The sequence below is a fragment of the Manis pentadactyla genome, chromosome 8, assembly GCF_030020395.1.
Source record: "Manis pentadactyla isolate mManPen7 chromosome 8, mManPen7.hap1, whole genome shotgun sequence".
NCBI lineage: Eukaryota > Metazoa > Chordata > Mammalia > Pholidota > Manidae > Manis > Manis pentadactyla.
The window spans coordinates 131,558,626-131,571,896 of NC_080026.1; the positions used below are offsets into that span (position 1 = coordinate 131,558,626).

Sequence of the window (13,271 nt, forward strand, 5' to 3'; positions counted from 1 at the left end):
AGAAGGGGAAAACTTTCCCCTGATCAGAAAATAAAGAGTAACTACAAGTATTTGTGAATATGGCAGTGAATTTTCTTTAATCAAAGACAACCACAACAAATTCATTGACTATCAAAAGCTACATTTTACTTAAAGCAATCTGTCTTTAAAAATGTTTAATCATACAATATATACAGTACATGCTGCTTTCCATTTTTGGATTTTACTATCCACCCGAGTCCTAAAAAGGGGGAAAAAATAGCTGGTTAACAGTTTGTAAACAATAAATGGAAAGTTCATTTAATGTACATAAACAAAATCTAACAATTGGTCTCTCCTCAGTGAATAGGGCCTAGATTAACTCACATTATATGCCATTATATGTCTATTCTCCTCTTTCCCTCAATTATCTTGAACAAAAGTCCAATTAATTGAGGCACACATTAAGAGTTTACATTAAGTACTAAAAACCTATTTTTAACTTGCCCAGTGTTTTAAAGTAAGATGCAGAGCCAACAGAATCCAGGTCTTCTGATTCTCATCCACAGCTGTTTACAGTACAGAATGCCAGATCATCACTAAGATTTCCTTCTAACAATGATCTCCTTCATAAAAATGAAGAATTCTCTCATAGCATAACTCAGATGTCAGAAAAGCCCATTCACTAACATCATTCCAAGGTAATTCTAACCGAATCTTCCTTTTTTCCTTTGTACCAATGAAGTAAGCAAATGCAAAAGGGACAGTGAACAAACCTAATGGGAGGATTCAATATCCATTTATCTAATTTACCAATTTGTTAGGGGGAGAGGGGTGGGAAGCCAAACCAAGAAAAATCCCTGCTCTGCTTCTATCAACCACAAATCTATCCAAGGAAGGAACCTTGCAGCCTCTAGGTCCTTATCTCACCAGTACATGCAGTTCCAAGAACAGGGGCACTAGAGTGAGGCCACATCCCAGTTTCACCAGAAAGTGAAAAAGTGGGATGTTTTGAATTCCAAGGCAAGTTTAATAAAACATTCAGCTGTCCCAGAGGAAACATTACCTTCGTCGGGCATCAGGTGCTCAGTCTCTACTGGCTCTGGCCTGAAGCAATCACAGGCTCTGAGATCTCAAAGGTCTTCACAATCTCCTGGCAGAGAGCAAAAAACATCTGGGCAATGGGTGCAGCAGGTGACGTTGAGACAAAACTACCCAGGGACAAGGAGAGACTTTACCTCCCAGTCCCGATAACTCAAAGCGATAATTCCTTGATTCCTAATTTGGGTGTTCTGGTCAATTCCTTCACTTTCGTCATTAATAGGCTCTGTTTGAAAGACAACATTTTCAAAAGTTATCAAAGCAGAAGAGGTAGTTTGAACAGAAACTGGTAAATAATGGGAATGAGACCTGTATCATGAAGATACTTAGACATTCATTAGGATTTCATACATCACTGAGTTGTAGTTTTATTATAGTAGCAAGTTATCTATTTGCTTCCATTAAAAAAAAGTGATGAGTATAACACATTCCAATTTGAAAACCTCTGCCTAGCTATGTACTAACCACAGAGCTGAGTGAGCCCTAGTGAGTCCAATAGAAATTGAGAACTTTGAAAGTAACAAGGGCAGTGAAAGCACTTTGTTCTCTCAGGAGACCTTAGAAGGAAAAGAGTAATGGAGGATGTGACATTATTTCACCAAGAATTAAAGATTCTCTCAGGGAGAGGAAGAGCCGGCTTCAGGAATCACAGAAGGGAATAAAAATAAGTGCAATTATAAACTTTCTAAATTAACACTTGAGGGGATTTCTTGTTATTCTTTACAGCAGATGTTGAATCTAGAACATAGATGAATCTATTGGTTTTAAACTATGACTAAAAACTAAACTATGTTTTTAGTATTTTCAGTTAGTTGAGCAAGATCAAGATATAGCATTGCAAAAGTTACCTAAAATGAAAACTCACCTATGATTAGTAAAATACATTTCATAAACTTGAATAACTGTTAATGTCTTCTCCAAGACTAACTTTTTCTGAATGTAGTACCACTTACCGATTATTGGCAGTCGGTCTTGGTCTAGTCTTATTCTTGCAAAACCATCCTAACACAAGTATGATTTGGGGGAAAAATTAAAATTCAGATTAGAAACCTACAATCTCTGGATTAAGAAAAATCACTCAATTAGAAAATTCTCTACCTTAGACAATTATAACATACCATAATAATAATGGGATTATACAGACAAGACTTTGAGTATATCAGTCTTTTCACCAGGCATCTCTTAGATTTCTCATCACCTCTTTGACCCAGAGGCAGCCCCCTTCCCTGAGGATCTCTTAAACTGTAACTATCTTGTCTCTTTACCTGATTCATATGTGTTCTTAAGTACTCCACATCTTATTATACATAATTCTATCATTTACCATTCACAAAATACACCTTGTTATCATTTCTGGGAAAATACTTTGGTCAATACAAGATTTTTGTCTAATGTTAAAATCAAATTCATCTTGCATGTTCAGGAATGTAACCTGGTGTAAGATAAAAGACAGTCAAAAGCAAATTTCCATAGTACATTTCTGAGAAGGGTTTTTTCTGAACTTTCTATTTGAAATAATTTTAAACTTAAGGAGTTACTCTAAGATTCCTATAAAAACCTCCCACATCTCCTTTACCCAGCCTCACCAATGTTCAAGTTTTGCCACATTTACTTCTTTCTCTCTCTATGTTATTGATTTTTATGAGTGGTAGACAACCTGCCCTTTCCCCTAATACTTCAGTATGAATTTCTTGAGAATAAGGTTTTCTTACCTTATATGACAACTATCAAATTTGGGAAATTTAACATACACTGTTATCTAATCCATATTTCCATATTCAAATTTTGCCAATTCTTTCTCTAAATAATATCTAAAATGTAAAACCAATCACACAATAATTTTTAGCTAGTTTCTCCTGCCTACATGTCAGTATTTGCTTCAGTCTACCATGTATACTGACCAGAATTAATACAAATACTGGCTCCATCTATAGCTTTTATTACTTATCCATTTAAAAGCACATAAAAACAATTAGAGACATAATCTTAAATCTTACCCTTATAATGAAGGAAACATGAAAAATATTTTCCACTGTTCGGGGGAAAGAATGTGGATCTACCACAAAGTCAAAAAAGGACATAGGAGTATCAGCTATAAACAAAAGAGGAAAAAATTCTTCAAACAAGGAAAAATGATTTTTGCTTATCAATAAGATCAATACTCTATTGTTAGCCAGAGAAAGAAAATGAGCACTCATCCTGTTGTGGAAATGTAAACTGATGACAACCCTTGTGGAAGGCAGGTTGGTATATCTATTAAAAATATGTGTGCCCACAGATTTGACAACCTTCTAAAACACTGTTCTACAGAAATCCAAGCAAACATACACAAGGTTGTGTACCAAGATTTTTCACTTCAGCGGTTTATACAAGAGTAAACTACTATTAAGAACTTACTCATCCACTAATAGAAGATTAGTTAAATGTATTGTTATGCCATACAATGGGAATCCTTCAAGAGAATAAGCAGGATCTATGTATGTACTGACACAGAGAAGCATGCACACGGAAAAGTCATGTTGCAGAAGAACGTATACAGTATCATTAGCTTTGAGAAAAACAACAAAAATAATCTCAACTTACTAAGTGCCTATTTATATGACTGACAAACATACGACAATCTAAAAATATACACACCATATTTTAGAAGTGACTACCTCTGGGGAATAAGGAGAGGTGGAGAAGGTTGTTTATTTCCAATTGTCTGTCATACTTTTATGGTATCTTTTATTTTATAACAGAAAAAACACCTCATTTTTGAAAAATAAAAACGAAGTTACTTCAACATTCTCACATGGGACTTCTAAAGGGTTAAATATATATGGCAAGAAAGAATAAAAATGATTCAAACATTACATACAACTGAAAATGCCTTTTAAATGAAAGTTACTTTTCACTGAAAGTAACACACATCTAACTGATAAATACAAATTGCTCCTTCTGAACTTGGGGTCATACTTACGATCCTCTCGAAAATATGTTTGCAACAATCCCAGAATTCTTTCTACTTCTTTTTCTGTTGCTTCTTGATGAGATGCTTCCATTTTTTGTAACTGAAAACAAAAAGTTGTTACCAAGTAGAATGACCTACTTGCCTGTCAACCTTTTCTACTCTATTATCCAAACCCCTCTACATGTCTTTTATTGGGGATTGCTAGCAGCTTTTATCCCCATCTAAAAATTTACAGTTAAAAAGGTTTTCTTCTTTTTGTTTCAGTAACATTTGTATATTAATTTTTTAAATAAGAATATCGTTACCAAATCAACCATTTTCAGGACATAAAATAGCAAAATGTAGAAAAGGCAGTTCATAACAGTAGTTCTCAACTGGGAGTGAATTTTGCCCACAGGGGACATTTGCCAATATCTGGAGACATTTTTGGTTGTCACACTGGGAATAAGGGAAAGGGGCAGGGAGCAAAATGCTATTGGCATCTAGTGTGAAGAGGCAAGGATACTGCTGAACATCCTCAGTCCACAAGACAGCTTCTTGCAACAAAGAATTAGCCAGCCCCAAATGGTGACAGTGCTGAGGTTGAAAAACCTGGTTTAATTTAGGAGAACTGACCCAAACTATAGAGATGAGTTAAAACTAAGACAAAAGGTAAATCCAACATGTTTAAAGGCATAAGTAAAATAATTATGTAAGTGGCCAAACCTGACTCCAGATCCTAAAGCTTGGAAAAGATAGCCACATTGCACATACATTATATTAAAACGGCTACTTTAACTTAAGGTGTTTTTAAAAGCAACATATAAAAAAACAAACCTGGTCAGGCATTGCCTGCTTCACTTCTGCCTTAGGATTTTTTCTTGGACGATCGGTTCGTGGCTTTGGCACGGGGAACTCTCCTTGTATTGAACCCAACCTAATGAAAAATATGCTTTCATGGCTTTTTGTTTTTTAAATGAACTAATTACACTAACTGGAAGTGATTCCCGTGGTACAAATTCAGACCAGACATCAGTGACATATGAACAGATGTCAGACCAAGGCTCTTGTCAGTTCTGTGACATCCCTCTGCTCCCTTTGTGCTTTTGAAAGAACTCCCAGGAGCTTTTCTCAACCGCTGATACCTCCTTAAACACTTATCATATTTTGCTGTGAATAGTAAACCCATAAATATGCCTGTGGTCTTCCCAACTAGCCTATTATCTTTTTGCAAAGCCAACCTTGGAGATTAGGGGAAGAACATGCGGGGAAGGGGAACAAAGAGCTCCACTGGGGTTAAAAGCCTGTGGATTGGGGTATAGAGCAGAGGCTCCTACCCTGGGGCTGCAGAACACATCTCTCTCAGAACAACAGGGCATGCCAAGGCCATGGGGTTCCTGTCTCCTCTGGACCCCCTCCATCCCTTAAAAAAACACCTAATGCAGACTTGAGCTACAGTAACAGAGGTATCATGTGGAGACCAAGGGCCCGAGAACACAGACCCATCTGGTCCTTATGCTTGAAGAGATCTAAGTGTGCAGAGATTCATATCACACACACAAACCCACTTCAACACAGTGGCAGATCCTAGAGTGCTGTACTAGAGTACCGTAACACAAGAGCCCCAAGAGCATCTGGGCAGGGACAGCTACCCAGAAGTGGGAAGTATTCTGGTTGGGGCCTGTAGTAGCCCACAGCAAATCTTATCAGAAAAGATCAGTGAAAGGGCATTGTAGGCCATGGAGACAGCAAGTGCAATGCAAGGACACAAAGTTGTAGTTAATTCATGGGGCTAGATGAGGAGATAAAGTTTAAGTCACACTACAAAAGGTTAGCCTTAGATCCCAGGATTTATGACAGATGACATATGAACAGATGTCAGACCAAGGCTCTTGTCAGTTTTGTGACATCCCTTCTCCTCCCTTTGTGTTTTTGAAAGAACTCCCAGGAGCTTTTCTCAACCACTGATACCTCCTTAAACACCTTTATATTTTGTTGTGAAGACAGAACTGAATAGCAAAAAACAAAGATTTGGACTTTATCCTTTTAAAAATAAGCTTGATCTTCATGCTATAATATGTACAGTGGTCTGGGCATCTGAGTTTCCCAAAGGCTTGTTAAAACAGATGCCTGGCCCCATGCCACAGACCAACTACAGCTGCATTGCCAAAGCCTTCTAACTTGGACACTACCAATCTCAGAATGCTTAGAAGAGTCAATCAGAGCAAATGCCCAGGATCTAAACCACTTAAGGAAGAAACAACTTGGGTAGTTACCCTAGAGAAAGTATCTACTGGGGAACACGACCAATGTATTTGAAGGCTGCCTTACAAAAGACCCAGTGAGAGCCATTCTTAGTCTCCACCAGACTAAGCTAGGAAATTCAAACAAGCTGATTTCATTTGAATATAAAGAAAAACTTTCAAAATCAGAGTTGTATCCAAAAAATGAACTGGGCAGTTTATGTGACTCAAGTAGTCTTCAAATATAGGTCAGTGATCATTCAACAGGGAATTGTAATAAAAATCACTCTATGTTACACTAGTAGAATCATAAGTTAACCTCCATAGGAGGCATCATCCTTCTACACGGTAAGGATTTTAAAGATGATAAAGCCAGACATCATGCTACAGACCCAAATCTCACACACTAGAAAGCAAAGGAGCCAGCAAGTGCCTTAGTTAGGAGGTTCTGACCCATGGCCTGTACTGCTTAACTTAAGCAGATAAGGTTTCATCCACATGAAGATTTTACAGGCTTTATATCAAAGTTTAGACAGTCTCCAAACAATGGCATTATGATTGTTCCTCTCTACAACACTAGATAATTATTGTCCCTACAGTGAAAAAACAATTTAAGTTTTACAAATGGCTGGTCTTTCAGATTTTTAAAATAATCTTACAGAAAGTGGAATGTATGGGTTTTATTAAAGGTGTTTTCTGCTGTTTTGCCTGATATTTTCCAGGAGTCATAGACTATGAATTCAAAATCAGAACTATCTTCATCACGGATGAGTTCTTCAGCTTCTAGCGGATTTACACCCATATGTGTCAGCTACAAAAATGAAGGGAAACAAAAAACCCCAGTTAAGCCACAAGCAATCACTCACCACATCCAATAATGTCTATCACCAAACTTTAAGAGGCCAGAGGCAAAGCCTGTTCTCAGTGTCCTAACATCTTGACTGAATTTCTTATTTACTAGAGAATTTTATAGCTAAATTCCTATTTTCAAAGGTACTTTCTTTCTAGCAGAAAATACTCCTCAATGCACTTAGAACCTCTTGGAGAGAAAGTGAGATCTAGACCAGTGGTTCTCAAACAGTGTGACTTTGCTCCCCACCCCCGGGTCTTTGGGAAATATCTGGGGACATTTTTGGTTGTCACAGCTGGGTAGGGAGTGCAACTGGCACCTAGCAGGTAGAGGCCAGGACGCTGGTCAACATCTGCAACATACGCACAGGCCACCACAATTAGGGTGTCCCAGCCTGCAGTGCCGAGGCCAAGAAACCCTGCTCTAGCCCAGGGCAGGCTGAGCGGTCTGGGTGGGCCAAAAGAACGAAGCCCACCGGGAAACTCTTGGGTCACAGGTAGTCCATTTCAAACTAGTAGAAAAGTTGTACTAGTATGAAAATATGAAATCACACCCCAAATCAAAAGCTCTAGAACAGAACCCAGAAGCTGAGCTGGCTTTCAGGTTTTCATTTTTCACCACCTTAAAGAGACCTCTATTCAGCTTGTGTCTCAGCATATGCAGAGAGCAGTGGCCTACCATCAGCAAGAGGATCATGCATCTTAAAACTGCCTTCCCAGGAGGAGGTGGTGGAGGTCTAATAATCCTCTTATCTCAAGCTGCCTTACAGAAAATGTTTTATATTAAATTTACTTTTATGAAAGTACTTTTATCATGTTGTAAAGTTATAAAATGCCTAGAAGTTATCAAATACAAATGGTAACATCACATATAAACAATAATCAAAAAGCCCTCAGAGAGCTTAATCTTATTAAAGGCAATTAAACTTTGCAGAAAAGAGAGGCTGCAAGAACCTAACCGGAGAGGTATAGTCAGCTCCCCTCCATTCTCCTGCCACCCCATTCCACCACTTCAGGCTTACAGGAGGACCTTTCAATCTCTGAACAAATCTACCAATCTTTTCTATTAGTACCTATGTTTGGTGTTATACTTAGAAAGGTCTTCCCCACCAGAGATTAGACAGCTATTAACTTAGGGTTTTATATTAAAGGATTTAAGACTTCTGTAATTTACTTTGATATGCTTTTTAAAGTACAGAGCTAACTCAGACAAAAAACAGTAATTTTTAAAAAGATAATCCAATATATGGTCATTTTATTTATTGAGCTGCACATTAGTGTGCATTTTTCTAAATGCATTATACTCCATGACAAAAAAGTTAAGAGAGAAATTTTCAAGATTTTAAATTTAAGTAAGTTAAATTTAAATTTTAAAACATTCAAGGTTTAAAAAAAAAAAAAAAAGTCATCTGCCTCATGCCTTTATCTGGTCAGTTGTCATGGTACTAAATCATTTTAATAACAATTTAACAAACATCCAGTCAGAAATTGAGAGCCCTGGCAGAAATGTTAGGATTAAAGTTGGCTCAGTAGAACCAAGAAGAAAAAAGCACCTGAGTAAGATAACAAGGTGAGTCTCACTGTGCATCTTTGGGTAAATCCATCAAGGAAAAGTTTTAAAAATTCTGATAACAACCATTCAAGCTTATAAAGAGGCAAAGAAAGGTGAATAAAACAACAACAAAAAACCCCAAAAAGCAAAACCCCAATCATATTCATATGGTTCTGAAATATTCTCAAAGAGAAGACAAAAAAATGTAACCCTGCCACCAGGCCTAACTCATCTCCAGCTGAGCTCTGCATGGGCTTTTGCCCAACTCAGGACAAAGGTCCCAAACCACTGAGAATGAGCTAGAACACTGAACCGATAGTTCAGGGGAAAAATGGCCATTTGTAAATAAACACAGCACCCAGTCTTAGAACGTCAAGAGATTTTTAAACTGCTGTGAGCTCCCACCCTAAATTCTACCACACAGCTCTACCATCATCTGTTTAATCTGGTAAGATCTTTTTGGAGGCATCCGAGACCAAAGAAAGAGAGAAAATGAAGTGAAAACCATTTGCATACAGACATGAGCAAAGCAGATAGTTATGCAATATGTGGCATATAAAACATTTTTATTAAGATTCTATAGCTTTGAACTTACTAGAGTTTCCACATATCTTAACATATCAAAAGAGTTCAGATCAGAACGCAGCTGCTTTGCTTTCTCTTTGCCCAGATCTGAAGCCAAAACGAGAAAATGGGCATCCAGGACTGCTTCCCTCGCTCGGGACACTATTCAGAAAAGAAGGAAAATGCACACATTACAAAAAAACACATGATCAACAGGTATTTTCCCAAAGTTTCCAGCTACTTCCTCAGCATTTCACTCTGCACCAAAAACTTCTCCGACATACCCGTCTCCCTCTAAAAACTGGCTCTCCTGCCCAACTGACCAAATCTGAAGTCAAAGCTGACCAGACTTCCTAAAAGTCAGCTTTCTCTCCACTTTTCCTACTCATGTGAACTGAACCGCAAGCCTTCATAACGCCATTTAACAAAACCTCTTACCATCCCTAACACTGCCTTTTCCCGCTGACTCAATAACCCACCAAATGCATGCTAATAAGTCAAACTGATGTCCGGCAAAATGAATGCCTGCTGCGCATCAGGCGTGGCGGTGTGCTGAACAAACAGGAAACTGTCAAGGAGCTCCATCTGAAATAACGTTATGTGCTGGGCAGGCAGCAGGACAGTGACCTGAGGCTGGGTGATCCACAAAGCTCTGACAGAGGACATGGGACTAAAGATAAGATATATAGAGAAAATATATATATATTTTTAAAAGGAGACAAGAAGGAAAACAGGATGAAGTCTGGGGAAATGAGGGAAGGGTCCACGGAAGAAGAACAGGGCTGAGGGCCTGGGCTTCGACAAGACCTTGAGGGGAAAGTGATCTGGGAGCACCATGTTAGCTGAGAAGCAGCCAACAGGCAGAGGTCATATACCGAACCGCCTGCGCCTGGCTTGCTCCTCGTGGCTCTGTCATTTAAATCACCAATTTCCTAAACAGTTCTTAGTCCTGGTGAACTCAATGACTCTCGTTTTTACTTTATATATCTTTTTTTTTCATTAATTTTACTTCGGGAGCGTTGCTTCAGAGTGACAGTGAATGAGAGAAGGAAACAGGGACCATGCTGGAGAACATTCCAGGCCTGCCCCAGGCTCCCTCGCCCAGCAACCCCCACTGAGCCTGTGAGGAAAATGCAAACCTCCCTGTCACGGCTGCTGGAAGCCTCCAACAAGTTAAAACCGAGGACATCAAATCCATAAAAGCCAAGGATCTAGAATTCTGTGTTTGAGGACCACCTCCTAGCGCCCTGCTGAGTGAATCATTTTGCCCATAAGAAGTGACTCAGTCAGCAAAGTGGGAAGAGCCAAGGGGTAAGTGACCTGTAGACTGGGAACTAAGAAGATGCACAATACAGTGTCAAGGGAGGGGATGAGTCAGGAGGAACCTGGAGGGGACGCCTGGGGGCCCAGGCGTGGGGGAGAAGAAAAAGCTCCAGAGGGTGAAAGGCGAAGGCTCAGCTCTGGAAGGTTTTGATTACAGTTAGCAAACGTGGAAGACTGTGAAGGGGAATAGTACGGAGTCTGTGACCAGAGCTAGAAAGACACAAATGTGAGAGCATATGGACAGAAAAATGTTAGGAGGAGACATTTAAACCATTAGCCACACCAGGGAATGACTAGAAATCCAGGTTCTGGCCCTGGAAGAATGAGGAATTCTGGGGTGGGGCAGCCCAAGTTCTGTTGATGCTTTTTTTTTAACCGCTGGCTTTGCATTCTCCCTTCCCGTTCTCATGGAACTGCTGGAGAGAGGCCCAGAGGGTCCTGTCCTAGGGCTCTGGGACCCAGTGCCCACATCAGGGGACACCCTGACCTGTCCTCTGCCATTGAACAAACTGCTGCTAACCACTGCGGCCACTTTTAATTCAAACCAAGATGGTTTTTGAAAGCCCCCTCTTCCCATGGTCTAGAGCTCAGTGCTCTGAGATTTCTCTCTTTCTCTCATACCCCTGACTGGAGACCAACAGGTCCACTTGAAGACACGGCCACACAGACCTCAAGATGGGTGGGTGGTGGCGGAGGGACAGGAAAAGAAACAGGATGTCAGAGGCCAGCTCAGTTCTTCCTTAATTCATCCATTCAACAAATGTATCCTGGGATACAGCAGTAAATACCGTAGAAAGATAAAAGATAATACATGTAAAGTTCTCAACCTTGAGCACGCTTTTGGGGCTTGTTAAAATACTGCTGCCCCCATCCCCAGAATTTCATGTAAAGCCCTATGTTTAGAGAATGGGAAGGGCAATAAATGTATAATCGCTACAGCGAAAAAGGTTCCAAAACTAGTAAAGCACTATTATAAATGTGGCAATTGTTTGATGTCAATAATTTGGCTCTTACATAAAACTAATTAAAATCATCCTAAAATTTATAACAAAAAGCTTCCATATACAAAATAATGAATTACCTCCATTAAACAGAGTGTTGGCCTCTTCAAGGACCTCTGTTAATTTGTCGCTGGCATTCAGTATATCCTCCCGGTTTTCTAATGAAAAAAATACAAGCTTTGGGAAATGTGTTCATCATTCACGAACATGTCGTTTGACAAAGAGATCCCGTAAGACCAAGCCCTGGCCCCTGCTGGGCAATGAGTTCACACATCTTTATCCTTCAAACCAAAAGCTCAGGGGAAGGTGACCGTACCCTCCTTAAATAGCAGGATCTTTAAGGAGGACCTGGTCGCCTCTAACCTGCACCCAAGGGGCTCGACTCCTGCAGCCTCTAAACGCTCCTAAGAGTGGTTCTCAAACTGCAAGCCAGAGGACCCCGGAGGCAGATGGGCGGGCCACCTCGAGTATCGGGCCGGGCAGGTCCAGGGTGCGGTCCGAGGAGTTGCATTTCTGATATTCCCGTGTGGCACTGCCGCTGCGGGGCCCGCGACCACACGCGGGGACCCGCCGAACGCAGGAAAAGGAGCCCGGGCGACGCCGACCGCCCCTGGCCTCAGCACGGCCGCCTGCCCGCCGCGGACCCGCGCGCCCCCGGCTAAGGTCGCGCGGGCCGAGCCACACGACGGCTGGGGAAGCGCTCCGCGAGCCCATGGAGGCGCGGCGGGCGCCGCGCAGGCCTGCGCCCGGCACCTGCCCCGCCCGGCCCGCGCCCGGCGCCCCGCCTTACGTTGGACCGAGTTGATGAGGGCCCGGTACTGATGGCGGATCTGGCGGCAGAGGCCGTGGTCGGTCTCCGCCTCCAAGCTCTCCGGGTCTATCTCGTCCCCGGAGTCCGACGGCTCTGTCTCCTCCAAGCCCGGGCGCTCGGGGGCCTCCCTGCGCTCGGCCGCGGCGCCGCGGCGGGACCCGGGCGACAGCGGAGACCGCGAGCGGGAGCGTGTGCGATCCCGGTGCGGGTCGCGGCCCCGGCCCCGGCCTCGGCCTTCGGACCGGCGGCCGCTGCTGTCTCCGGACATCGCGCCAATTCGTCGTGCAACTTCGGAACGGCGGAAGTTCGCGCCAGAAACTGAAACCCCTGCTCGGCGTGAGCGCCTGCTCCCCGCGGAGCGCGGCTCCGGGGCCGGCGCGAGCGCACAGCGACGCCTCTGGCGGGAGGCCGGCCGCGGGGCCGAGGCGCGGGGACGCCGCGGTTAGAGCGCCCCCCGGAGGCCCCGCGCGGCCCTGACCGAGCCTTTCCCCCATCCTCGGAGACTAAGATCCCGCCCGCTCCACGCTGGGAGGTCGTTAGAGTCTTGGTTTTCTGGCCCCCGGTGCCCGCAGCGATAGGCCCGCATCTTGCCCGGCCTCTTCGGCTCCCCAGGACACAGCCACAGACAGGCAACGTCAAGGGCACGCGGTGCGTGTTTGTTGATTGAACAACACCTGCGGTAGAACAGGACAAGGGCTGAACTTGGAGATAAGAGATGTGGTTCTGCCATTCACCGTCTGTGACCTTAGTTCTCCCTGAGCCATCACTGGGGGGGACCAGATGGAGTTTCTGTGCAGCTGGAAATCCCACTCTTCGTGGGGACAGAAGAACAAACAAAAAATTAACAGGGTTCCTTGACTTTCTCATGGTACTTTCTGTTAACCATCCTTTCTAAATAGCAACACGGTGGCGGTTTATTATGTTCACTACTGGCTCC

General features: G+C 42.4%; 1 protein-coding gene and 1 long non-coding RNA gene across 4 annotated transcripts; one reads left to right on the forward strand and one right to left on the reverse strand.

The window, feature by feature from the left end:
• Positions 1-48: 48 nt before the first annotated feature.
• Positions 49-12,937, reverse strand: NSMCE4A (NSE4 homolog A, SMC5-SMC6 complex component). 3 transcript variants are annotated; one of them, XM_036899009.2, is made up of 11 exons: positions 12,314-12,936; positions 11,604-11,681; positions 9,231-9,361; positions 6,894-7,045; positions 4,829-4,928; positions 4,022-4,112; positions 3,057-3,151; positions 2,013-2,061; positions 1,197-1,285; positions 1,025-1,132; positions 49-220 (listed from the first exon to the last, which is right to left on the reverse strand). In XM_036899009.2, exons 1-10 carry the CDS (start codon positions 12,600-12,602, stop codon positions 1,052-1,054), a joined length of 1,155 nt encoding a protein of 384 aa, XP_036754904.1. In that variant the 5' UTR covers positions 12,603-12,936; the 3' UTR covers positions 49-220; positions 1,025-1,051. The 3 variants fall into 3 exon arrangements, with proteins under 3 accessions (XP_036754904.1, XP_036754905.1, XP_057362405.1); XM_036899010.2 differs by having other exon boundaries at positions 1,025-1,111; positions 12,314-12,932; XM_057506422.1 differs by having other exon boundaries at positions 49-1,132; positions 12,314-12,937.
• Positions 9,304-11,503, forward strand: LOC130684666 (uncharacterized). Its single transcript, XR_008999041.1, has 2 exons — positions 9,304-9,415; positions 10,217-11,503. It is a non-coding gene; the product is annotated as an uncharacterized LOC130684666 (long non-coding RNA).
• Positions 12,938-13,271: the final 334 nt, after the last annotated feature.